Source organism: Leptinotarsa decemlineata, unplaced genomic scaffold (assembly GCF_025532065.1).
Source record: "Leptinotarsa decemlineata unplaced genomic scaffold, Ldec_3_MD MMD2_tig00004307_RagTag_RagTag, whole genome shotgun sequence".
NCBI classification, from domain to species: domain Eukaryota; kingdom Metazoa; phylum Arthropoda; class Insecta; order Coleoptera; family Chrysomelidae; genus Leptinotarsa; species Leptinotarsa decemlineata.
Window position 1 is genome coordinate 4815721 of NW_027412606.1, and position 27589 is coordinate 4843309.

At 32.7% G+C, this 27589-nt stretch overlaps 4 protein-coding genes and 1 non-coding gene across 5 annotated transcripts; 3 read left to right on the top strand and 2 right to left on the bottom strand.

Annotated features, from left to right (window-relative positions):
- Window positions 1-947: 947 nt before the first annotated feature.
- On the bottom strand, window positions 948-10574 carry LOC111512573 (diphthine methyltransferase). Its single transcript, XM_023168710.2, has 4 exons — window positions 10370-10574; window positions 4616-5068; window positions 1483-1618; window positions 948-1309 (listed from the first exon to the last, which is right to left on the bottom strand). Exons 1-4 carry the CDS (start codon window positions 10515-10517, stop codon window positions 955-957), a joined length of 1092 nt encoding a protein of 363 aa, XP_023024478.2. The 5' UTR covers window positions 10518-10574; the 3' UTR covers window positions 948-954.
- A 1187-nt stretch (window positions 10575-11761) lies between these two features.
- On the top strand, window positions 11762-12626 carry LOC111517022 (protein C10). Its single transcript, XM_023173080.2, has one exon. The coding sequence runs from the start codon at window positions 11949-11951 to the stop codon at window positions 12324-12326; it is 378 nt and encodes a 125-aa protein (XP_023028848.1). The 5' UTR covers window positions 11762-11948; the 3' UTR covers window positions 12327-12626.
- A 1857-nt stretch (window positions 12627-14483) lies between these two features.
- LOC141483872 (cyclin-dependent kinase 2-associated protein 1) lies at window positions 14484-17104 on the bottom strand. Its single transcript, XM_074178812.1, has 2 exons — window positions 16949-17104; window positions 14484-16897 (listed from the first exon to the last, which is right to left on the bottom strand). Exon 2 carries the CDS (start codon window positions 16873-16875, stop codon window positions 16576-16578), a length of 300 nt encoding a protein of 99 aa, XP_074034913.1. The 5' UTR covers window positions 16876-16897; window positions 16949-17104; the 3' UTR covers window positions 14484-16575.
- A 1870-nt stretch (window positions 17105-18974) lies between these two features.
- RpL3 (Ribosomal protein L3) lies at window positions 18975-26803 on the top strand. The gene is made up of 8 exons (XM_023168714.2): window positions 18975-19113; window positions 19412-19604; window positions 20338-20506; window positions 21149-21284; window positions 23957-24143; window positions 25361-25563; window positions 26302-26457; window positions 26552-26803. Exons 1-8 carry the CDS (start codon window positions 19111-19113, stop codon window positions 26741-26743), a joined length of 1239 nt encoding a protein of 412 aa, XP_023024482.1. The 5' UTR covers window positions 18975-19110; the 3' UTR covers window positions 26744-26803.
- LOC111512578 (small nucleolar RNA U43) lies at window positions 19267-19342 on the top strand. Its single transcript, XR_002723088.1, has one exon. It is a non-coding gene; the product is annotated as a small nucleolar RNA U43 (small nucleolar RNA).
- Window positions 26804-27589: the final 786 nt, after the last annotated feature.

Sequence of the window (27589 nt, forward strand, 5' to 3'; positions counted from 1 at the left end):
GTGTACTATTCAATAGTCGACGTTTCGCCATCATCTCAGATGGCATTATCAAGACGAGTTACTGCTTCGCTTCGAGAGGTGTAACTGTTTCACTCTTCTTGCAGATGATACAATGTTAAGAAAAAAAAAACCTCATCTGAGTTACATAAAAAAGTAACATCAGATTAAGAAAAGGTAAAAAGTTCGTGTTTCACTAATTAATTGTCATTAAATGTTTCTAAAACAAATATAATATGAAAGATGAGAAATAAAGCTTACTATGTTTTTATACCACTTGAATTTGTAAATAACGTTACTGCAGTTTCGTCCTATGCGGACATTTTCAAAAGAATACAATAAACTTTTTATTGTAATCGTATACAATAAACGAATACATTGAAAAGTTTATTGTACTCGTTTGAAAATGTCCTTATAGATCATATTTATAGGATACTGGCCACATCCATCAATTTATCAAATATAATATCTTTCAAATGCCTGCTTTATGAACTTACAATAAACAATGATATGTTACAAAATAATTTAAATACTGAATTTCTTGCTGTTTTCATTGACAACAGTCATTGAACACGTCAGACAACTCAAGAGTAAGATTGCCTGCAGATGTTATGCAGCGAGAGTGGTTTCTAATGAGTTCCGTATCCATACCACGAAAACCGTTTACAATGCCCCAATTGAATCATCTCACGTGGAATACCATTTTGGGGAGCATGTTTTGTGATGATACTGCAGAAAAGGGCTGTAAGATATTTATGCAAAGCCAAGTGTAGATTATGGAAAATTGAAAACATTGAAAAACTGACTCCCCTTCTTCCTTACAAGGAATATTAATTATAGAATATTTATAAATTGTTATTAGTTATTAGACATTGCTATTATTATACCATTTCAATGATTTCATGACTGGTATTTTTGATATGAAACACCTATTTGAAGAATCACAACAGTTAAGTATCAATCTTTTTTTTTACTGTCAAACTTTGACACACACAGTAAATGATCATAAAATGAACATGTGCCAATGATAAATTGTCCGTCTTGTTCAAACTTATCACAGCTCTCGGTATCCAAATGACACCAATCAGCACCATAGGAAATATTTTTATGTTCGTGATAACTTCCAGCAATGTTCAACTGATGAATATCTGCGACATCTACAATGTGCACTCCGCCAAGCATACAAGCTGCCAGTAAATAGTTTTGATCAAAAGGATCCCACTTCAATCTCCACAGAGTACCGGGCATTTTGATTAAATTCATTTCAGCTCTCATATTTCGAATGTCCCATAAACGAATATGTTCATCATAACTGAAAAAAAAGGAATGTTAAAAAGTGGCAAACATAAGAAACATACTACTCCCAGAGACAGAAAAAAGTTACTTGTAGATGACTATAATAAAGTTGTGTGCGCCATTAATTCTGATCATTGAAATGCCCCCTATTATTGATGAAACAATTTATGTAGTTTTTTGTACTATTACCTTCCAGTAGCTAGAATATTCTCCTTAGAAATATTTGAGTGAATAGATGTTACTCCTGCACCATGACTTCTGTTTTTTGATACCGGCAGGTTGCCCACTCTTGTATCAAATTTCAGAAGTAAGCTGTCGTCGCCTCCTGAAATGACCCAAATATTTTTAATTTCCTCGAGGACAAGAACAAGACTGGTTTATCTGAATAATTTACACCCCGCAATCAGTTTACTACAAAAGAGAAATGAACTGGCGGATTTTCTATCTAGATCTCTGATGATTCAAAGTGAAAACAAAAAAGTAATTTGAAACTCATAAATAACAACAGGTATAATCTATACAAACTCAATCCGAACAGCTAAATAAAATACTAATGTGCCGGGTCTGATAAATTTACTAGTTAACACCATATAAAACCTCCCACATTAAAATAATGATTGGACCTCGTATGAATACCACACCGCTCATGCCATACAAAAAACTGCCAACATTCGGTAACTATTTAGTTTTTATGGTATCACGTCATCACCCGTTTCTAGAGAGAAAAAATGTACTGAACCCTAAACAACATGGATTTCGTGAGGGAAAGTCTACTATAACTGCACTTGTAGATATGATTATTCACATCACAGATGAATTTGAGAAAGGAAATGTGACACTAGCATCTTTTTTGGACCTTTCCAAAGCTTTTGATTGTGTGTCACATGAAATTCTTTTAATGAAATTGGAAAGTTATGGTGTCAGAGGAAATGCTTTTTCATTCATTCAGAGTTACCTTACAGGAAGATATCAGTGTACCTCCTCAAACGGAAAGGTATCATCCAAAAGGGAAATTACATGGGGGGTTCCCCATGGTTCAATCTTAGGTCCCATACTATTTATTATTTATGTTAATGACATAACTCATTTCTTATCGTCAAAACATGTTGAATATGCTGATGATACCACATTACTAGTTTCAATGAGAAACTATGATCAGAATATTGAATCATACACCCTCAAAAGTGCTCAGGAATATTTCACGAATATAAGATTGTGTCTAAAAAATGATAAAACAAAAACGTTACTCTTTACTCTGAATTACAACTTAACCCTGGAGGACAATTTGCCGGTAAAATGCCTGGGACTAACATTAGATTGTAAGCTGACATGGGAGGCTCACATAACCAATCTGAGAAATAAATTAGCTACCTCCATCTATCTTTTAAGAAATATCAAAGATATTGTAAATGAAAGTGTTGTTCTCACAGCCTACCACGGTCTCTTTCACAGTACCATGTCCTACGGAATTCTCTTATGGGGTGGATCGGCACATGTTGATAAAATTCTCATTATGCAAAAAAGGGCAATAAGAGTAATAACAAATTCAAAACTTGTTGTCGTCCACTATTCAAAAAACTAGGTATATTGACTGTGACTAATCAATTCATTTATGAATGCTTACTTTTTGCCAAGAAAAACATTTCCAGTTATACTGTTCAAAATAAATATAATACCAGATATAAATCCGTTATAGTGCCGTATTTTCGCTTATCCAAGAATCTCAACTCTTTCAGATTTCTGTCTATTAAATATTACAATATGATACCAAACGAGTGGAAGGAACTAGTCCTAAGTTAAATTTGCTAAAAGGGTAAAAAGTTTTCTTAAAGAAAATGTGTTTTATAAAAGTGAAGAGTTCATACACTTCTTTAATGGAACATGACTAAGTAACAGTAATGTATTATAACTAAGTTCTCCTACTATTTTACATAGGTTATTTTTGTATATATATATATATATATATATATATATATATATATATATATATATATATATATATATATATATATATATATATAACTTTATTTTACATTTTAAATAGCTTAAAATTTGTTTCTGCAAGTACAAAATTTTCCTTTTACTATTTTTTTGACGACTGTATACAATTTTTTTTAATTGTCACACAAAAGAATAAACTCTACTCTACTCTACTCATTAATAACCTCCTAACAGAGTCAACAAACAGGGCAACAGAACTGAAAGAAACTACAAAAGCATTGCAACAAAAGCACTGCAACAAAATGGCTACCGATTACAAACCAATAAAAGAGGCTATAACCCACAAAAAATCCTACCACACAAACATAAGACCCACCACAATACAGGAACATCATGTGTTGATACTACAAAGATACAAATCCAATAAATCCATAATAAAGTATAACATGTTTGGTTGTTTATACTTTGCCTTTCATCAGAGCTGTTGCTAACAAAATCGCAATATTGAGGAGACAAGATATTTGTACCATCTACAAACCACAATAAATGATATGCTAACTACCCAGACCAAAAGACAAAATCTCTCGAAAACATGAGTGCCAGTTCATAACATCCCCAAGACAACTTCTGTTTCAGATTATTGAATTAGCATTATTTTTGGAAATTTGAAATCGGTGTCCAGATTTACTTGTAGAATTTTTTTATAATCAAATGAAGAAATGGTGTCAGTTCATAAGATTACATTTGTAATTAAATGATGAAATACTAGTCATCTTATTATGTCAACACAATTCGTATCATTTTCAAATATGGTGAAATGGCCTTCACATATCTATGGGACACAGTTTAATATGACCAATATCATATATGCTACTTCTTCTCATAATCTGGGTTAATATAAGTGGACTGTTAAAAGAAAGGTGAATGTTCAAATTTGGCGGGCTACATACATTCGATTAGCAACATTTTTCTATGTTGGTTAATTTCGAACATATGTTCTCAATTTCAGTTGTTCAACATGTTTAGTTTTTCACCTTATTTTTTGAACAGACAGCATATAAATGATTTATGTCGTATTTTTCTGTTGCGATTTGTTTCGTGCTTCATCAAATATATAAAAAGTATATGAGAATTTGTGGAAAACGTCATTAAGAATATCCAAATACTGTTGACAGAAAGTTGAAAAAAAAGGTTCAAGAATGAAGGTGATTTCTGGCATTTATACGTTGAAAAATCGTTCAAAATAAAGTATGAATTATTTAATTTGCTCAGGAAAATTACTTTGTTTCAATATGATTCAGCCAGGAATTTATCCAACTTGTCAGTAACATTTCTTAATATAAATTTTCATCTTAATGACTACTAAAAAATATATAATTACCACTAAAGAATATATTAGTATTCCAGTAATAGAAACCAGCTATCCAGGCCTCAAATTCATGGCAGTGGTAGCTTTCCTTCAATAATATTGTTTCATTGCTCAATTGCACTAAGTGAACATTTCCCTTTGAATCACTGCAAATTATTTCTGGTTCACTTGATTTGTTTATTGCTGAAGACCAGTCTAAAGATAAAATCAATGTCTCTGAAGTATCAGCATCAATTTCATAGGATGACAAAAGTTCCAGAACAAGAAGTTCTGCATTCAAAGAGTAGACTTCTACTTTTTTGTCGGCATTAACAACGCCTAAAAGCGACTTGTTATTCACTTTGTGCATACACCATTTTTGATCCAGTACGCCAGATGTATCGATTGTGTCGTGCAATTTTAACCCATTTTGTGGACAAATTGAAAATAATTGTATTTTTCCAACTCGTTTCTTACCACTGCTACCTGAAAAAAATTAAATGTTTATAGTGTGCAAAGGATATGTATATCATGGACGTAAAAAAATGAATGGAATCAACAAATTAATATCTACGACATAGATTGTGTTGAAGTTGCTAGATTCACGGGCGCGCAAGTTACGGGGAAAGAGGAGACCTGCGATAATAATAATAATAATATTTATTCATCCTCAAAGACGTTGACAAACGTATAGGACAGGTCAGTATTAAGCACATAAAAATCACATCAAACGATAAAATTGTAGATCAGTAGATAAAAATAATACAATAAAAATTTATACAAATAAGTCAGAATTACAAAAATTAAAACAATTGTAGTTATAAAAATTGAATATGTCATGCCAAAGCCGCATGAATCCATTCAGTCGAGATGGTCCGAGAGAAATTCGCCAATACTATAGTAGGCCTTAGAAAGAAGCAATGTTTTAACTGCTTTTTTAAATGCTACAGTGTTCATCTGTTTGAAATGGTCTGGTAACCGATTGAATAATTTTATTCCCATATATTTGGGAGAATGTTCGAATTTTATAGTTTTATGTTTAGGAATGCTCAACTCCTCTGCATATCGAGTTGGGTAGCTATGATAGAATGAGTTCTTAGTAGTCTGTTATACATTCGCGAACATATAAAAGTATTTTAAAGATATAGATGCAGGGAAAGGTTAAAATTTGATGACTAATGAAAAATGTCTTGCATGATTCCCTCCAAGGGATGCCTAGTAATTTCCTAACAACTTTTTTTTGAGCAATGAAAACTCTATCTTTGTCAACACTGTTTCCCCATAGGATCACATTATAACTTAGATGGCTATAGACCAGACTGTAATATACATCTAAAATGGCGCGTAAAGGCATACAATTCTTAATTCTTGAGATTGCATAATACCCTTGATTGATTTTTTTACAAACAACTGTGATATGGTCAGACCACTTCAAACAGTTGTCTACATGAACGCCAAGGAATTTTGTACAACTTGTGCATGCCAGTGTCATTCCATTGATTAGTAAGGCAAGCGATTGCTTTTTCGGATCGTTTTTTGAATTAAAATAGATATATTTTGTTTTGGTCAAGTTTACAATCAGATTGTTCCTTTCACACCAAATTAAGAACAGTGATATTAATTCATCTGTTTTTGATTTTAATTCCTCCTGACTCTCTGCTGATACAGCTAAAGATGTGTCATCTGCGAAAAGAGTGAGAGCATGTTCATTACTGGTGAAATAAGTAGGTAGATCATTTACAAACAATAGAAAGATCAGCGGACCTAACACAGAGCCTTGAGGAACTCCAGAACATATATCGTGATAGTCTGATTTCATATCTTTAATCTTGACAAACATCCTACGATCTGTAAGAAAGTCAATGATCCATTCTAGGAAGTCCCCTCTAAATCCTAGATCATATAATTTGCTCTCAATGAATTTAAAATTTAAACAATCGAAAGCACTTGACAGATCGAAGAATACTCCTGCAACATGCTTACCCCTATCTAAAGTAGCGTATATGATTTCTAAGAATCTCCAAGTAGCTGAATGAGTGGACTTGCCTTTGCAAAAACCATGTTGAGAATCGGACAGGATCTTGAACCTTGATAAAAATCTCAATATTCTCTCATTCACAACCTTTTCAAAAATTTTTGAGAAAATGCTTAGCAGGGCCACGGGGCGATAGTTTGTAATATCCGATGTATCGTTCTTCTTATGAACTGGTATGATCATGGCTGTTTTTAGAATTGAAGGGAATTTGCCACTTGTGACTGATAGATTCAACAAATAAGCTAAATGTTTTGAAATGTGTAACTTAATTTCTTTTAAAATTCTCACTGATATATTATCAATTCCTGTACTTTTTTTATTTTTTAGATTGTTAATTACTGCGTCAATTTCACATTCGTTAACGGGCATAAAGAAAAAAGTATTCGATTCAATTCCAGAAACCGTGCATACGGATGATCTATTGTCGCCAAAATGGTCTGCTAAGCTATTTTCTACTACTGAAGAGAAATAGTCCCCAAATATGTTCGCAACATGATCTCTGTCTGAGATTACTTTATTATTATAGTTGAGAGTAATATCTCTTTGGATTTGTTTTCTGTTCGTTTCTTTGTTAACTAGGTTCCAAACTGTTCTATTTTTATTGTTAGAATTCTTAATTACATTTTCGTAAAAATTCAACTTTGAAGCTTTTATTAATGATTCATAGTCTTTCTTCGCTTTTTTGTATGCAGCACGAGAATCTTCGTTGCCTATATTTTTACATAACCAATGCATACTTTTTAAATCAAGACTGGCCTGTTTCACATCAGGAGTTATCCAGTTATGTTTGTTAGACTGTGACTTCCCCTCCACCGACAGTGGCGCACTCCATTCAATTAATGGGGTGATGATAAAAACAAAAATATGTGTTGGTTGTAATTTCAAGTTACTGAACGGCGTTATCATTGGCGATATAATTTAGGCCAGTGTTGCTGGATATTGTAGAATTATCAAATATTCATATGACAACGCCATGCTTAACCTTAGATTGTTCCCGAACCCCGACTTCACTCATTGAGGTAAATAACTGGATCTGTTTTATTTTTACGCTCACGATTAGGATCACATTTGAGATAAATATAAGAACAGAAAAAGGAAATAACATGCACAGTTGCTGAGATAATAACATTTTCGATGGAAATATGTCGTGACCATTTGTTAATAGATAAAAATAAATCAAATCAAAATATGCTTTTTTACCCAATATCTGAACATCTCATTGGCAAAGTCTAGTGAATTGAAACATGTATATGGGACATTGAATTAACAAATTTAAGCTATAAAATAATGCTTAGAGACAAGAGCAGAGTATATAGACAGAACAATATTAAGCCCAGCTGAACAGATACAAATATAAATATATAAATATTGAAATGTAAATATATAATGCTACGTAATGAACATTGGTAGCCATTTCGTATTGATTTGAATAACTTGTTTACACAAAGCTATATGCCAATTACTCGATAGAGCCTTGGTAGAATTCGTCCACAGTATAATAGGGCCTTCCAAAAAGGATGGGAAGGTGATTAAATAACTTCTTGCTATTGAAAATGATAGAATTTAGAATTTTGTGTAAGGGCTAGAGTAGGTGTTGTAAGGGAAATGAAGTAAAACTGACGTGTACTATACGTTGAAGCGGTATCAAATTGATTTTTATATTTTTTGTGGATAACACACTGTTTTCAAAATGAAAAGACATACTAAGGTCAGATTTTTTGTTTCACAAATAATGGGCGGCATGAATCCCTGTAGCTAGCCTTGCATAAATATCTGATCTTTTTTGTAGAGAAAATACCATATTGAAACGAAATTGTGCACAATTTCCCCAGAAACAAATTCCTTATTGTGAATAGGACTCAATTTGTGCAAAATAAACTGATCTTGTAATAGTAGTATCTAACTCTCTTGCAACAACTCTCACTGCATGACATCTTGCTGGTAGTCTTTTACATAAGTAGTTGACATGGGATTCAAATTTTAGATTTTTATCAATGAAGAGCCCTAAAAATTTGTTTTTCTCCAAATTTTCAATTTTTTCATTTTCCAAGAGTACTTCCCCTATGTTACATCTAAACGTGACCACATTTGTTTTGTCGATGTTGAATGATAAAAGATTGTAGTTACACCACTCTTTCACCCTTCTTATGTCGACGATGATAGATCTTTGTCTTCCAAAATTTATAGTGGTATGTTCATTGGGTTTTTGAATTGATTTGTGTTTTCCTTAGATAAGTTTTATTGCAAAATATTTTGAATTAATGAGAGTTAACTGTTGCTCGATGGATGTAAGAGCAATTTCTGCTTTGATTTATCATGTGTAGATGTTAAATTCTGCCATTTGTTAGGTTAGTATCTCTTGTACTGAGTAACCTTTCAATGAAAGCATTTATTACTATTATTACTATTATAAATAGATCGAGCTTTTTGGCTACTCTACTTTACCTCCTAGATAAATTGAGTTGCCTGGATTTTTTGAGTTGACCACTCTCATATTTACCTGCAGTAAATGTTATATTAGCCTACTATAATGTTTCCACTGTATTATACTTTTTCAGCACCATTCATCTAAAAAAATTAATCATCATTATGATGTTGGACCTTCAAATTAGTAGTAGGTACTCTAAACAAATAAATTACTTTGTTTAATGACTCAAATATACAATTTAAACTAGTACTTTTTTGGTATCACTTCACTCAACAGTTACAACTATTTCACTGGTTTATTACACTTGATATCACTACCGTGTCTGTTGCTGTACTGTCTGCCTAGCTGGAATGATTGATCATGCATTTTCAAAATATAAATGCGGTAATTTTCTTCTCACCGCCAGAGGCGGCTTCATAACATTATTTTCTTTCTCCCATTCTGCTAAAGAAGACTTCAAACTGAATAGTAAAAATTGTTTTTAGTATAATTCAATGTTCATATAAAAGTAGTTTTTCCAAAGGTATTTTTTATTTCATATAATTAAATGTTTATATAATATATAAAAGTTGTTGTTTCGCAAGGGCATTTTCTTCCAGTTTGTGTCTGAAAGTTAATTCTTTGTATGATCTACACATCTTTGTAAAGGGTGTATTTTTGAAATCGTTTACTTTCTTCCTTTCTTTGGAAGATTCCCACATTTTTTTGTATCAAGATGGAGAAGTAGAAAGCCAAAACCTTTCCCAATTTAGTTCAATAATGAATCAAGATATTTTTCATTAGTATTTACTTCATTCATTATTATTCAAATGTTGAAAATGCAATTCAAAAAATAAATGTGAATTTACGTCAACCAGTAGATTCGTTGTTCAACACAGATGACTAACTAATACAGAAGAAAAACATCAACTTTATGACCATTTCTCAGATTTAATTTAATTCATTAATATAGGAACATAGGCTTCCACGGTTAAAATAACTATTTACATATTAATTGCAAATTTAGTGTGCACCATTGGTGACTTTGTTATTATTGTCGAAGTTACGAAGTCAGTCAAATTGGTAAACAAGTAGTGCTTTTTATACTCATTAAAATGCTATTGACAACAGGCATTAGGGGGTAAAACTTATTTATTTGTTATAGACCATGGCCTGCAGTCGAGATACAAAAATCGTCCAGCCTCTAGCTGGGAGTGGATTGCGTTTAAGAGAACACACTGCACAAAGAAAAAATAAAAGCAACTAGCTTACATAAATCCAATAATTCGTGAATTAAATTAATTCTGTTGACTATCTTTATCCTCTTCAAATTTTAGTTGGTTACCATTAGAGTGATCCTGTTCCAGTTCATAATTAGCACAAACAAATACATTTTGAAATGGTTTGTGGGGGCACCACTCGACAGAGTCTGCACAAAGTACAGTATCAAATGAAAATAGTGTTTTGCATTTTTTAGACAAGCATTCTTCCATTATAACTTTTATGTGGAAGTTTAACTTAAAGGTTAAACTTTAAAATAATGTTAGGTTAGGTTAGAAACGGTAATTACTTTCGATTTACACCGGTATAGCACTGAGCTTGATATATTGGAGCTGGAGCTGAATAGGAAACACGCATTAGTCTCGGCTTTAAAATATTTTGATTTCATTAAGAGTTCAATTAATTTATAAAACAAAAGTGAAAATCTCAAGAAAACGCATTCCTGGCGATATCTGGTGGATGGTAATTTCTCTTATTTCCAATTTTTCACAGAGTGGACGTTTCAGTTGTGTCAGTTATGATTCTAATAGAATTTTTCTGAATGTTCATCAAATAACCATCGGCAGCGTTGGCATTTGGGAAAAGTGAATCGAATCCAATGTCAAATAGGGTTCAAATTGAAGACCATTTTCAAAATGGAATATTTCAAAGAAAAAAGAGTTCAGAGAAATGTCGTCTCTCACTACTTGAGATATTTGAGATCCACATCAATGAGGAGAATCACGAGAATTATTTCCGCGTAAGGGCGCTAAGGGGCGTGTGGTCTCTTGTGGTTCTTTCGTTACTTCCGTATGTGGATAAAATAGATTTATTTCTATTATGCGACAATGAGTTGACAGTACCGCAGTCTAGTCAGAGCTGATTTATTATGTGTCCTAACAGTTGCGAATGTTATTACCATTTTTTAAATCTACGAGAAATGAAAATGAGAAAATGTATGAATGAGGGTAAAAAATATTACAAATATCCGGATCAAAACATTCCGATGAGCTAGTTGAAAAAGGAAATATTGAAAAAATGTGAAAGAAAATAATATGTAAACAATAAAGACTAAGACGAAATAATGAAAATGAGTGATGGAAAAATATGGAAGAAACAGAAATAAGAATGAATATTCCAAATATTCCGTGTTAGGAATCACACGTTTAAAGGTAAGACCTCGTTAATCCCTAGCTCGCACAAGTTTCGACTTCTGAGGGTTGTCGTTCGTTCGTAGGGGTGCAACAGCTAGTTAACGGAAAAATAGATTTTTTTAAACAGAATAAAACTACATATTATCGACCTTAACTCATTCAATCCATTCAACTATACTTTTACATATCGGATTTTTTACAAACTGGTGTTTCTATATTTTTGAAATTAGGGGGCATCTTAATAACACTTAAATAGCTGTTCGAGTGATTAACTGTCATTTTGACCACTCGCCCTCTAGCGCCCTCTGTCACTGTCACTGTATCCCAGTTCACACGCTGAGAGCTGAAAGTGTTATTTCGGACTATACCATAGCATAGGTAACATTGTTACTTATGCTGTGACTATACAAAGAAAGAACCAAAACAAATTATTTTTCAATTGAAATCTTCAAATTGTATTTAATTTTTCCTATACTCTTTTGTTTATTTATAATTAAGCAAAACAAAAAAATGTCAAGATCAGATGTAATTCCCACGTTGACCCTTGATTTAGCAAAGCAAATATTAACTAAAACCTTAGAAGAATTACAAAAACCAGATAATGTACAAAAATTGGAAGAAGCAAGAGACAATGTTGGAAATGAGATGTTGAAAATGATGCAATACCTTTTTCCAATCGTTATGCAAGTACAAATGGAAGTTCTTAAAGAATTTGGATACCCCGAGGGACGAGATGGTATTATAAAATTTTCTCAAATGCTGAGAAATTTTGAAAGAGATGATAACGAAATTGCGAGGATACACGGCCTGATAAAAGCATTCTATTTACCACCAGTATCTGTCCATACAACAAATGAATCGCCCAGTGACGAAAAGTCAAGTAGTTGATTTTATACTTGTTTTTGACTGCATATAAAAACTCATCTATACTGGTGTAATCCCAATATATTTATGAAAATTCATTTTGAATTTCTTGTAAGTGCTATACCTACACTTTGAACTCCTGATTAAATTCGGTACTTCATAAAGGCAGTTACAGTGGACACACCTGTTCTTAGTAATGATAATTTTTCAAATGGATGCCTGAAAAGTTATGGATGGAGACAGTTGTGCCCTTCCTAATAAGCTTATTATTTTTTTTATAATCAAGCCAATCGTGTTATACTCGTAAATATATTTTTAAAGTACTTACGTTTTAATTCTTTATTAACGTTTCCTAATTATTAAGGTGAAATCATGAAGAAAGGTGATTTATTTATTACTTAGTATCTAGTTTATGGTCCTAGTTTGTTCCAAAGAGTATCTCCAGAATTTTGTTTAGGGGGAAGCTGAGACTTGAAAGAGCTGATTTACTTAGATTTCAATACAGGTGTATTTCAAAGATATAAAACCTCATAAAAAATGAAGGTATGAGAACCAAGTATTCAATACAACTCTAGTAAATATGTACAAAATTTTAAAATTATATCAACACAATCAAAATTTTCAAGTATCAGGAGGCTCCCACATTTTCAGTAACACACCTGACTTTCATCTTCAGGATGTAAAAGCACAAAAAATATGAATAGCCTAAGACTGTTGCATGTGGTATTTTACGGCCTCTACTGCCCCTTTTTCAATATAAGGGTTTATTAATGTTTGTCATTACATTTATTAATGTTATGGCTTATCAAATAATGTTTGCAGCTCTCTAGCTCGGTCGAAGACCAGTTCTTAGAAGTAGCCATCAATGTTTCTCTTTGAAATATCTTTGCCATCAACTCACAAGTTGGATACCAATATATCCCGGCACAATCACATTGCTTGAATAGCAAACTCCGTTTCTCAGAAATTTTGAATCAGAAAATTGTATGCAGCAACTTATAATTCCACAAAAAGCTCACATTAGGCGTTCATTGGTGTAATACTCACTTATATGCAGCCCTGCCCCTAAGCATATCCTGAGAGTGCTAGATTCTATCCAGGAGAGCCATCTGCTTGCTGTTTTGAAGAAAGGTTAGGATGTTGTTTATAGATATTACAGGTAGTATACTACTGTATTAGCCGCTAAGAAAGGTATACTACTCGGTAAATTTTCAACTTTCGGTTTTTATATTCTCAATTGTCGCAAAACAAATTTCAAGAAATATCTTAATTGGAAAACTGCAACCTCAACCTTGTTGGAAAAACATATTGGACAGTGTTTCTAAATGAATATAATCCACATAATTTAAATCAGTTGTAAATCGCCTCTTTCGCACAAGCACCGGTGTTTTAAAATGTTTTATTCATATATGAATGTTGAGGATTAATTGTGTACATAACTGGCAATGTGTTACTCAATACTATGCCCAAAGTAATGTTATGCCTATGATTTTTCACTAATACTTACATGTTTCAGAATATGCTGACCTCTTAGTAACATTCACTTTTCTTGAAAAATAGCACAGCAACTTTCATCGCAGATAAATGCAATTGTACCTTTTTTGCGCTAAGCCCTTTTCTTATGACAATGTGAGAATCAACTGTAAGTAATTGCAATTGTACCTTTTTTGAGCTACGATACTGTGGGAATGAAATGTAAGGTATGAATCATTATTTTTCTCAATTAAAAATCAATAGAAACATTGTTAAAAGTACAATGACCTCTAGAAATTCCTCAACTGTCTACAGAAAAATCTATTTAAAATCTGTTTTTCCGTTAATCAGCTGTCGCCCCCATTAGAACGACAACTCTCAGAAGTTGACAAACTTGTGCGAGCTAAGGACTAACGAGGTCTTACCTTTCAACGTGTGATTCCTAACACGGCTGCAGAATCATCCCAGCTTCAACCAGATAAATTCTCTCGAGAAAAATATCTGGTCGAGGCGTGAATCGAACCCACGGCCTTCCGATCGTAAGTCGGGCGCACTACCACCGCGGCCAATTCCAGCCAGAAAATAGTATATTTCGCTTAGTTGATATATCTGGGAAGATGTAAAAGATACAGCTTGTGGAGCCTCAAGAGGAATAAATTGCCTCAACCATATCAATCATTAAAAGTTCCAAACATAAAAAAAAATAAAAAATCTTGGACAATTTTATTGAAATCAAATTAATAACAATTACTTACTCTCTATACTATTACAAAACTACCTAAATATTAAGGGTAAACTCGTTTCATAACAATAAGTACTTTTACAAAATATTTGTGTAAATGTATCATTTGTACTATAGATTTACCTGATTTACTTGTATATTTGGAAGTAGTATCACAATGTTCAAAAATCATTACTCCTGATAAGAAGTTACACTATTTACTCATACAATTACTATGTAACAAATGTCCTTCAACGTTATAATGAAAAGTAAAGAAAGATATCTTACAAAATCAATTTCCTTTATAGTTCAAACTAGGTATGTAATTTTCGTAGTCTATAAAATTAGGTAAGAAGATTTGTAACAAATACCTCTCATCTTCATTACAATAAAGAAATATACTCTGTTTCTCTCCAATGTACATTTTGCAATCATTGACAAACAAAACAGTTTGTAAATACGGTAAGTAACTAAAAAACAATATGACAGTAAATATGGAAAATTGGTAGGTAATGGATATCAAATATATGTATATGTAGAATAAAATTCATTCTTGAAGGATATCTCAAATGAGAAAATCACAAAAAATTTCATAACATGAAGCAACCTTGAAAAGCTTAAAAAAATCCTATTTTTGTTATATTCAACTTCAAATAGTGTGAAAATTAAGTGGAATAAAAATTGACTTGAAGCTGAGATTGAACCCCGGATCACTGGTACTCAAGTACAAAGTTCTAACAACTACTCCAAAAAACTTCTTCTAGTCTCCTTATCAAGTTATTGGAAAATATATCACATTTCTTCTTACTTCAATTTGATTTAGTACAGACAATTACTATGAAAAAGATTGTTTCCTTATTCATACAGGTGAATGTCAAAATAATTGGATTTCAAGTGTCCCAGATTGAAACTTATGTGAGAAATGTTTGTAAAGTGTATTTCCAAATATATGAAATATTTTAAGAAGATTGAGTTACATACAAAGGAAATAAATCGTGAATAATGGCAGTAATTGTCATGTTCATGACATGTCCATTTCCTAAATTCCATAAGATTTCATAGGAAATCATTCATATTTTGTTGATGAGAGTATCGTCAACCAATGCTTTTCAAAATATTGCTTGAAAGCACCATTACTTCTAAAGTAAATGCAACTCTCAAAACTCTTCCTAACATTGAGGCTTTGGATTATTTTTATCTTTATAGAAAAAAATCTTCAGAAATACTCTCATCAAATATTTGTATACATACAGAACAACCTACCTAGGAAAAATGCAGTTAATAGATCAATAGGTACATGTTGAATTTTGTGATGGCGAGTTCCCCTCAAGAGAATTAAAATATTCGTAGTACAAGTACCTAATGTTTCATAGGTGAAAAGGTTTTTTTACATCATTTGAAAGTGTTACTAGCATTAATTTTTCATTGATTTGCCATTTTTGTGACAATATTAATATCTTGGTATTGTATATGGCAATATGTCTGCCTTTGAATATTTTGTAAGTTTCCGATCAAATTTTGTACATGTCCATCTAATTTGAATCATTAAACAAATAATAATGATTTTTTACTGGAGGTTTCATTCAAATCTCTTCACTTGTAAATTACGTACATATACTTTATTTATTTATATGAAGAAATTTTATTCAAAAATATTGATATTAGCATAAATGTTGATTATTTTCATTGTTTCTTCTAAAATTGTGCCATTTTCGAGGGAGCTATATCTGTAAAAAACATATTCTGAGTGAAATGCAATACATTTTTTGGTTCATTATACACTGTTCTTCAATAAAAATTGAAAATGCTCCCAAAAAAATTGCCAGATATTGATCATATTTCCTTTTTTATTTAAATTATTCCCACTATTTTGACACTCACCTACATGTTCTACATATTAACTGCCACCTTTTTGAAAATTTGTGTTAGCTTCAATAACAAAAAATAATCTGATACAGTAGGAATAAGAAAGCGCATGCTTTCTACATCATACCCTCAAATATTTTTAATATACCAGTCACTGACCCTCTTTCCCATATCCTGAACTTTGACGAAACCAAGATGATAAAATTATAGAATTTACTGCCTAGCACTCCTTTCGGTTTCAATTAAACATTCTCTGACCAAAATTCTTGCAGATACAATATTACGTTTCAGTCTTTCCGCAGAACTCCTACTTCCTGCATAAGTTGGTCGAACTTCTCTACCCATTTCCTCGATAACACCAAGAAGTTGGGCATATTTTGAAATATTTGGATCCTGTTTTCCATTATTTGTTTGGGGCTGTGGAGCACTAGAATTCTTTGTAGGCATTGGAATTGCAGTGACTGTTACATCACTTAATTTTGATTCCATGGCTTGAATATCTACAGTTTCCATTTTTAATGTTCTTTATTGTTTCCTAAAAGAAAGAAATGTTGATGTCCGATGGAAAATAAATAGGAGTATTTACCAAAGTATGAAGTTTTTCTGTTTGAAATTTTATCATTCAAAAGACTGAAATGAAAAATAAATAAAAAAGCTGTGAAAACAAAATTTATTCAAAACAAAAGGACAACAATGACGTATTAATATGGACAGGCCATTGAAGAGAGAACATAAACATGAAAACAACTAAAAGAAGATGGAGAGATTCATGTCGTGGCATTCACTTCATTCATACACTTACCGTGCGTTCCACTAAGCGCTCACAACGATCAAAATGCTCCTATAACCGTTCCACATAATGACCGCCGTCGTTGTGGTCGCCTCGGAAACGTCACTCATGACATCATTACTTTCGCTCACGGCAAGCTCACAACGACCCATCTGAAAAGGTCGAACTGGAAATATGAAATATGACATAAATGTTATCTGTCATTCGTAATTAATTTCTAATTTCTCAACTTTAGTATTATTCAATATCATATATCTATTTATTTTTTTTCCCAATTTCATGTCTTGCCCAGAAAATACCTACATTGGCCTGTTATTTGGAACAATCATGAAATACAAATCAAAGAACTGAGATTATAAAAAAAAAGAAGAAAAAAAACTCACATCAAAGGTGCTGCTTCGTTCCCTCCTGTTCATAAAAGAGGATATATATATTTAGAGAATAACGAGAATAACGAATATCACGATCATAATTTTGTAAAGTTGTATTCCACTCTCCATCTGAACTAGATGAAATAGTTTCTGGAGCACTATTGTGACGCATCTCCAAATCTCCAATTGCCGTATAAGACATTCAGATTACATTCAAAGTCAATTACTTTGATAATTTATAATTCTTATTTAATATAAATAAAGTTAGCTTGCAATTATTGAAACTCATTGTTAACGTTTACGTAACCTCATTAAAACTTCTACTTTCTTTTTTCAACCTCGCCGTTTGTAATATTTACATGAACGCCCAAAACGTTCCATAATCCATTCCACTTGAGTTTACGACAATAACGCTCGCAAGCGAGTGGAACGGGAAAAACTGCGGTCGTGAGCGTGATCGTTGTGAGCGCTGACTGTGAGTGGAACGCACGGTTAACATCAGGTACAACGACGCCATGTTTTACATGTTGCATATTTACATTGTGAAAATTTCGGGATGCCACATGGTGCTGTGACGCAGTGCGCAAGACGCAGGTGAAATATTTGTGAAAGTGAAGTCACGGCCAGTCCATATTATCATGTCTATGAAGGGCAAATATATTAATTTTCAACTTTTGACGTTTTTACGACTGAGAGAGAGGGAGACGTTTTTACAACTGAGCAGGGTCGTCACACCCCTCATCCAATAATTGAAATAGTTGAAAGAATAATATTTTTTTATTCTTTGAAATAATTGATGTTGGCTTCAGATATTTAGAACAATGAAAGAATTTTCTCTGAATTATTTTTTCTTCGAAATATTCAAATTTGAAAATAGCTCACAATTTGAACTCGATTTGGTTTTGAATACAAATAACTTTTCCCAAACACCAGCACCACTCGTTTTTATCTCATGAACATTCAGAAAACCCGACTTTAACCAAAATTAACCCCACTATAACTAAAATTAATTATCAGTAATGATATCCAAAATAATGATAATCAACTACAGTAATGCTGGATTATTAATAATAGAAAAATTACTTTGGAATTCTAGCTTCTGATCGATCGACAATAGTGAAAACACTCCTTAGAAGGCATCAAATACTTGAAATTTGACTTCTATAAAACCCTTTCTGTAAAAAAAAAGAAGTATCGATTTTCCTTATTTTCAAACACAATTTCATGTTATTTCATTTGACTAACATGGAAATAAATACCATGGTGTTCAAACCGAATCGCCTATGCGAACAATCAAGAGTGTTTTCGTTAAAATATTTTACATAGGGCGGGGTTTAAGTAATTACATCACGACTCGAATGCAGCTAAAATATCCATTCAACTAGTACCGGTTGAACTAATGGAAACCGCTATGATTTACTATTTACGTACATATTAACGGTTCGAAGTGTTCGAAATCCATAACCCGATAACCTCAGAGTAGAGCAAAGCAATGAAACCACCAATGCATTCGCGCCCTCTACAGTGAGAAAACTTTACATTATAAATCGCCGTCATCAAATCTTTCATTTGTGAATCGGTTTCATCATGGTAAGTACTTGAATTTAATATTCCATTTTACATTTATCTATAATTATACCTTCAATCTTTTTTAATTATGATCATCCATCATGCTGGAAAAAATCCAAAACCTTTAATTTAACTGTTGGTAATAATATTTTTTTGCGAATTCTTGAAATACACATGATGATTTAGATTTATTGTTTATGGTTTACACCGAACACAAAATGTGGATGCTATTCTAGGGCGGTCTGATATTTCATTTCACAATAATATGAAAGCTATTGCAGTTTGCGTATTTTAAACTTTTTTTTTTCTTCATTACCAGTCTCACAGGAAATTTAGCGCCCCTCGACATGGGTCCATGGGATTCTACCCTAAGAAAAGGTCCCAAAGACATCGTGGTAAGGTTAAGGCCTTCCCAAAGGATGATCCTTCCAAACCAGTACATCTAACTGCATTCATGGGCTATAAGGCTGGTATGACCCATGTTCTTCGAGAAGCTGATCGTCCTGGATCAAGTAAGTTTTCAAATATAACATACATTATGGTTCTGTAGGCAAATCTGACTAGAATAAATGTATTGGATAGTACTGGCTATCAGGTTCAGCACTAACGTTTCTTTTTCCTTACAATTAATGGTAGTTTCTAGCAAGTTATGACTATCCATTATGCAAAGATTTGGTTAACAAATAATGCTCAGTGTTTTTAGTTCATGTAAAGATTTGGTTAACAAATAATGCTCAGTGTTTTTAGTCCATGTAAAGATTCAACATTAGTCGAAATTGTATGAATGATACGTGCTTATAACGTGAGTTCTTCCTCAATAAAGCCCAGAATTGTTTGAATATCTGGGTATTTTTGCTGCTGTAAAAGTGAAACATTCACTTTTGACATAGTTTGTTACTGTCTGAAGCTTGATTTATTTTCACTGTGAAAAAGTGGTAGATATCAGTTTTTCCAAGTAAATTTTAATTTTTGGTTCTTGAAGGAACATGCTTGTTGAATTTATGAGCTGAACACCAAAACTGGTTGCATCTGAATATAGGACATTGATGAAGCAGCAGTGACAACATTCTGTCATAAAACTATGTGAAATCTTCTACTCTTAAGGCTACTGATTATAAATTTAGAAACATTCTTTATTTTGGAGTTCTACCAGTTTAATTTTCTTCAATGTTACCACCAAGATCTATTATTGTGAACATGAAAGTGACCGTATTATGGAAAAATAAAACTTTCATTTGATTGCAGAGATAAACAAGAAAGAGATTGTAGAAGCTGTAACCATTTTGGAAACTCCTCCAATAGTTATAGTAGGCGTAGTTGGTTACATTGAAACTCCTCATGGACTTCGTGCTTTGGCTACTGTCTGGGCAGAGCATCTTTCCGAAGATTGCCGTAGACGCTTCTATAAGAATTGGTGAGAATTTTTTAGTATTATTTAATAGAACACATCTGGTTTTTGAGAAATATTATATTTAAACCCGAGTCTAGAGTCACTAACTGAAACTAACAATAGTCATGTTAGTGCTAAAGATACTCGGAGAGGAAAGATTCCAGCTCTTATGCCCCAATCTTGTTAATTCTGTAGCATGATTGGGTACCTTGCGAGGCAACAAGTTAACCTCATGAAATGTTTTATTGTTATTCTTTGTATTCCCAAATTCCTTTGTTAAAATGAGTTAGTATCATACTATGTATGGTGTGTTCTATTAACAATTTAAATTTGTGTATTGAATTGCATTAATAAATTCCTGCTAGCCTTCCTCTGGCAACATGAAGGTATGAACCATTCACTGAACTCAAACTTGCCTTATATGAAGATGCTGAATGAGTTTCAATTGAAGTGAGAGTAACGGAACTTATTCCAATCTGAATTTCCGTTCCGAACTGTTCACTTGATTGACTTATGATAGCACTGAATGCACAGTTTCGAGTGAAGTGACACTGAGGGAATGTCTCCGCTAAACTATGAGGCAACACCCTCTTTGTTCTTGCAGATCCCTGAATGCATCCATTCAATGCAAATAATCGCTCATAACAATTGTCGATGTCGATACAGGTACAAGAGCAAGAAGAAGGCATTCACCAAAGCTTCAAAGAAGTGGAATGATGATTTGGGTAAAAAATCCATTGAACGTGACTTCAGGAAAATCGTCAAATACTGTAAAGTTGTTAGAGTGATTGCACACACTCAGGTTAGTATTGCACTTTAATGCTTATCAGTAAATTATAGTTATTTTTCATGATTTACAGATTTTTGTGAGAATCGCGTCTTGAGTTTCTCTTTGCATGATAACTGAAATTAAGGGTTCAAGTCCCAACTTGCCAGTGTGAACTGGGAAATTGCTTACTTTCATAAATAAATACTAATGAATTCTCTCGTATAGTGAATTAGTTGAATTATCTTTATAAATATATCAACGTACATAGGGAGAATTTTCATAAACAATGTTTCTGTTGGGGGTCGATGTCATACTCTTGCATGGAGGTTTCTTGTCGCAGCATACTTTCTAATGATTTCTACATTGTCATCTTTTCTAGCAAACTTCTGGCTAAGTGAGTTGGTACAGCAGAGGGTTTGGAGGGTATTGTTTGGGGTTACTGGGTTGCCTTAATTTTGTTATTTTTCTTATAGCCATTGTTTCAGATACTTCAATTGTTTTCATGACCCTTTGTTTGATTTTGAGAAACAGTTTATATATTCGGCTTGATGTTGATATGTTTGCACCTGCTCCCGGGTTTGACAAACTTGTGAAATATGCGGCTCTTGCAATCCCTTTCTTTTATTTGTTGACGTGGCTGTGTTTCTCGCAGCAATTTTTAAATGAATTTTGCTGCCACGTGCTTTAAGCCCAAAATTTCTGTAAAAATTGCATGGCATGATCCAACCGGTATGCTGACATTCACGGAAACTTCTCTCTCTCTCTCTGATTCGATGATTCTCTATAACAATTTTTTTCACTTTCCTCAATATATCAATACAAAATATATCAGATGCTCAGGCACTTCAATGTGATTTGGTACAGTTTTCTAGCTGGTGTGACGTCAACCTTTTGCATTTGAATCCAGATAAGTGTCAAAAAATTACTTTCTCAAGGATCAATAATGTATATGATTACTTGTATAAAATCAATGGGAATGATTTAGCAGTAACGGATAAAATAAAAGATTTAGGTGTCGTTTTTGACTCAAAAATGTCATTTAAGTACCAAATAACGGAAGCCTCATCTCGAGCCCGTAAGATGTTAGGTTTTACACTACGTTCTGCTAGAGACCTAAGTGTTGAATCTATAAAACTGATTTACTGTGCACAAGTGAGATCCATTTTTAAGTATAACTCCATTGTATGGTCACCCTATTATAATGTTGATGTTGAGTTTTTAGAGGGGTGTCAAAACAAATTCTTGAGATATATTGCTTTTCAGTTAGGATTAAATAGAGGAGAGTATAACTACTCACAGATATTGAACATGAACGCCTTAACTCATAGGAGACTTGAAACAGATCTTGTGTTTGTTCACAAAGTATTAAACGGCTATATTGATTCTCCAGAAATAGTTGAGCTTTGTACTACTCTCTCTGTGAATGATAGAAGAACTAGAAATAGTGATATTTTTAAAATTCCTTTTTGTAGAACCAATTATGGTCAGAATGAAACAATATGTAGGAAATTGAAATCAGCAAATCATTACCATCTTAACCTGGAATTGTTTAATTCATCATTATTATCCTTCAAAAAAATCGATTAAAAACATCTTATGTATCTATAGTTTGTAAACACATGTACAATTTATAAAAAGATATTTGTAAAAATTGGCTTGTCCGTTGAAATGAATAAATAAATTTTCATCGGTTGTTGATGTGATGAAGCATCTTCTCCACCTTCTGTGAACAGCTTGTACTACTTGTGAACATTCTTTTGACTCAGTTCAATCACCATATGCCACTGTCAACATTTCAAGTGCTTTAGGGCACTTATTCCGTATGTTATTTTTCTAAGTTGGCTACTTTGTGTTTAGTGTCTGTTGTCACTTGTAGTTCAAATTTGTATCGTCCATAGTTTTTTGCTGTTTGAAAGTCATTTTCATCATTAAAAAAGAGTATATGTGCTTCAAATTGAATCAGTTACTTATATGGCTCATTTCTTCCAAAAAATGTTTATTTTCAAAGTTTGTTTCACTGAATTTGGAATATTGAGTGTTCCAGGAAAGGTTGAATATGAATCAGCTGGTCTGAATATTTCACCTAATTGAATTATATTTCCCCAATTTGGTATTTCATTTTGGTGATGAAAATTACTAATTTTTTCAAAAATCAATAATTCTCATGAGATATTTCAACTGATTTGATCGAATGTTACCAAATTATTACTAAAAAGGTTTTGCAACAATTTTTTATCAGTGTGTAAAGATTTCTTAATTAGAAAATCTAAGATGAAAATAGCTGCTTTTTCATCTCTGAAGATGAATTTAGTAGCTATTGAACCCATTTTCAGTGGTCGTCTTTGAAAACTATATGCATTTTATTTAAAATTATGAGTGAAGACTTTGTAAGTTTTACTTTGTTGTTGACACGATCAGTGTCGGAGCTTACCCTCCAGCTGGTGGCCTAGAGGTTTTTTGTTGATGAAACCTTTGCCACAGTGTCATAGATAAAGTGCCCTTCGGGAGGCGCAGAGGACATATTCCATAGTCAATTGTGTAGTCCCTGGATGGTGACACGTTGAAAAACCATGTTCTCTACAATATTTAACAAGTATTGATTTTGAATTGCAACCGCAATTTGTACATTTTAACCATGTATTTGTCAGTGAGATAATTATTTGATGTAGGTCTCTATCATTAACGTGCTTGTTTTTTTTCTTCAGATGAAATTGTTGAAACAACGTCAAAAGAAGGCCCACATTATGGAAATTCAATTGAATGGTGGCACAGTTGCTGATAAAGTAGCCTGGGCTAGGGAACACCTCGAAAAACCAGTTCCTGTGAGCAATGTATTTGCCCAAGATGAAATGATTGATTGCATTGGTGTTACCAAAGGTCATGGTTATAAAGGTATGTTTTAATCCCCTTCTGCTTTTTTTTTTTTTTTTCAAGATAAAAAAAACTTTCAAATCTAAGAATAATAGGTATTTTTTCAAAATGTTTTTCAATTGGACATTTAGTTGAGAAAAATGAGGTTTGTTCTGGTTCTACAAAATTCAGGTTCTAGGTCAGGATCATGCGCAGTTGATATAGAGCGTTCTGGTTTATTGAGGATAAGTTCAGATTGATGAATCCTTTGTTCTGGTTTCGACTGCGAAATGAATCTAAGTGTCTTGAACCGTCCTGAATCGTTCTTGCTCTAGAGACTGAACTGTTAAGAACTGTTCCCATTGCTCATGCGCATTCATGTGGAAATTTATTTGGGATATTTTCTAGGATGTTTTTTATTTAATTAATTGATGATTGAGGTTAGATAACATTTGAACCGACTACAAGGATACGCTACATAACAAAATGAACATGATTAACAGTATTTTCTCGTCTTCATATATATGATAGGTGGCACAGTGGTCTCACTCAGAATGCGTTCTGGTTTAACCAACTGTCCGATACTATTTTGGACTGTTTGAGATTTTTTGTTTGTATGCATCATGTCTTCAGCAGTTTCCAAATAATTTCGGATGTTAGAACAAGACCAAACCTAAGGAAAAAATCGTTCCAAGTTGAAAACAATTTGATTGTATCTTCTATTACAATTTTTGAGGATATTTTTTTCATCATGAATGTTATCTTTCAGTTTTTCTAAATGTTTTGTTCTTTCTAAAACAGCAAGTGAACACTTTTCTGAATGCTGCTGATATCTGACATTTTTATTGAATTTTTGATTTGTTTGTTCATTTAGCACAAATTTTCTCCCTACTAAACTGTTCCGTATTATTCACCTAGTTTCTAATGGCTAAATTCCCTCGATTTTAAATTTCACTTTATAAAAGCACTAATTACTACTGTTTTGTTTTACTAGCTACCTCTTCATTTCTACTGGCCTCCCAGTGACTTGTTGCAGGTGTACATTCTCAACTCCTTCAACTGAAAATAGTGAAAAATTCATTGTTTTCAGTTTTGACTATTTTTTTTAAGTTTTTTTTATATAATGATGAAAATACATGGATTGTGCTTCTGATTTTTTTTGAAGATACAACCATGCTGCCTTCCTACTGACTCATTTATTTCTACAAGATAGTTTTCCAATTTGTGGAATCCCAACTAATGACTAATGAATTTTTCAGGTGTGACTTCACGTTGGCACACGAAGAAGTTGCCCCGAAAGACGCACAAGGGTCTCCGTAAGGTTGCCTGTATTGGAGCATGGCATCCTTCTAGAGTTTCATTCACCGTGGCCCGTGCTGGTCAAAAGGGTTACCATCATCGTACTGAAATGAATAAGAAGATATACAGGATTGGTGCCGGTATCCATACGAAAGATGGAAAGGTGAGAATTCAATTCTGTTTGAGGTGTATTTAAACAGTTTTACAAAAGCGTGACACATTGCTATACAATAGCTTCAGGCTTGTGAGAACTTACCAAATTTTGTTATTATTCGTGAAGGTTTTGAAGGGTGAAAATATTTTTTTAATGATAAAATTAGTTAAATGATTATAAATTTGGAGTTTAAAGTTTGAATTCAATGATAATCAACTTACACTTGCATCTTGATTTTTTTGTTAGATTTTGACTTTAAACTCTAAATTTTACTACATTCAGTCTAAATTTTACTAAATTCAGTCTGAATTTTGCTGAATTAAGGCTTGGAATTTAGTGGATCAAAAAGAGACTGTTAAATTTTGACTGTGGAACTTTGACTTTTACTAAATCCAGACCCTGAATTTTATCAAATCCAGACTCTGAATTTTACTGAATCCAGGCTCTGAATTTTACTGAATCCAAACTCTGAATTCAGTGGATCAAAATATAACCGATTAAATTTTGACTTTGAACTCTGAATTTTACTAAATTCAGACTCTGAATTTAGTGGATCAAAATAGAAACGGTTGTGACACTTCTATACCTTCGTAGTTTATGAATAAACAAATAAAATGATGAAACTATTTGAGCCAAAAGGATTATGACAACCACGTGATCTTGAATGATAGGACTGATTCATGAAATGCATAATGTTAATCTTGTTTGCATGTGCCATCAGTTTAATAATATTGATTTTTTTTGCAGGTCATCAAGAACAATGCTTCAACTGAATACGATTTGAGTGAAAAGTCCATCACCCCAATGGGTGGCTTCCCTCACTACGGTGAAGTCAATAACGACTTTGTTATGATCAAGGGTTGTTGTATTGGACCCAAGAAGCGAATTATAACTCTTAGGAAGGTAAGTGAAAAGGAATTTAATCTTTCGAATTAAAATGATCAAGAAAACATTGCTGAAGGAAAAGTTCGTGTAATTTAATTTTGTTTTTTTTCAGTCGCTTCTGGTACACACCAAACGTGTTGCGCTAGAAAAGATCAACCTAAAGTTCATCGATACATCGTCCAAATTTGGTCATGGTAGATTCCAAACTGCTGCCGATAAGGCTGCTTTCATGGGACCTCTCAAGAAAGATAGAAAAGAAGAAGAAAAAGTTGCTTCAGCACCAGCTGCTGCATCTAGTTCATAGGTTGTAAATACCGGATTTTATTGTTCCGACATGTTGGTGCAATAAATAGGATTTGAAATATTTCTTTTCTTTACTATCCTTACATGCGAGAGATGAGTTTCCACTTGGCGTACTATATAAGAAATACGACTCAATAGTTTGTGATAAGTATCAAATGTCATTGTAACAATATCATTTTATGCTTCTGACTAGGGCATTTGTGATTACTGATGAGTGACGAAAACTGATGAAAAATAGAAGCTAGAGGTAAAAGTTGACAATGAGTGTTATAAGGGTGATAAATTATATTACATGAAAAAAAAACAAAGAATGTTTGTTGCCTATAATTTCACCAAAGATCTGAATACATGAATGATTTTTATTTTGGTATTTTTTTTACTACTTGAACATCCAATTTATATAGTTTTTTATGACGTCAATAAAAATTGTGAGAATAGTACAGCGAACGTGTCACGAGAGGCAGCACTAGTAGTAGGGACAAACAAACTACATGTAAAACAGTGTAATTTACGTAATATTAATTTATTATTTAAAAGTATAAATCTGATGTAAACAATTATTTTGTGCTAGTATAATGCCAACAAAGCATTGCTGTTTTGCGAATTGTACGCCGGATAATTGATATGCGGAAGAAAAAATGTTTTTATGCCATTTATGAAACCTCATATTATTGAGGTTAGATGTAAGAAATGGATACATGCTTCGAGGAGAGTCAATTTAACAGTGCAAAAAATAAATAAATATTCATATGTATGCTCTAAACATGAAATGAATAGTAAATTTTTCATAGTTAATTACCATTGATTAGAATGAGATATAAACTCAATCATTTATTAAATTATATTC

Coding starts and splice junctions, on each gene's coding strand:
- LOC141483872 (XM_074178812.1), bottom strand. CDS start 16,875: ATGGAAACTGTAGATATTCAAGCCATGGAATCAAAATTAAGTGATGTA.
- LOC111512573 (XM_023168710.2), bottom strand. CDS start 10,517: ATGGAAGAATGCTTGTCTAAAAAATGCAAAACACTATTTTCATTTGAT. Junction 5,069..10,369: donor GGAACAGGATCACTCTAATG/GTAACCAACTAA, acceptor AATTTTTTTCAG/GTAGCAGTGGTAAGAAACGA. Junction 1,310..1,482: donor AATATTCTAGCTACTGGAAG/GTAATAGTACAA, acceptor CTTTTTTTTCAG/TTATGATGAACATATTCGTT.
- RpL3 (XM_023168714.2), top strand. Junction 25,564..26,301: donor TCCATACGAAAGATGGAAAG/GTGAGAATTCAA, acceptor TTTTTTTTGCAG/GTCATCAAGAACAATGCTTC. Junction 26,458..26,551: donor GAATTATAACTCTTAGGAAG/GTAAGTGAAAAG, acceptor GTTTTTTTTCAG/TCGCTTCTGGTACACACCAA.
- LOC111517022 (XM_023173080.2), top strand. CDS start 11,949: ATGTCAAGATCAGATGTAATTCCCACGTTGACCCTTGATTTAGCAAAG.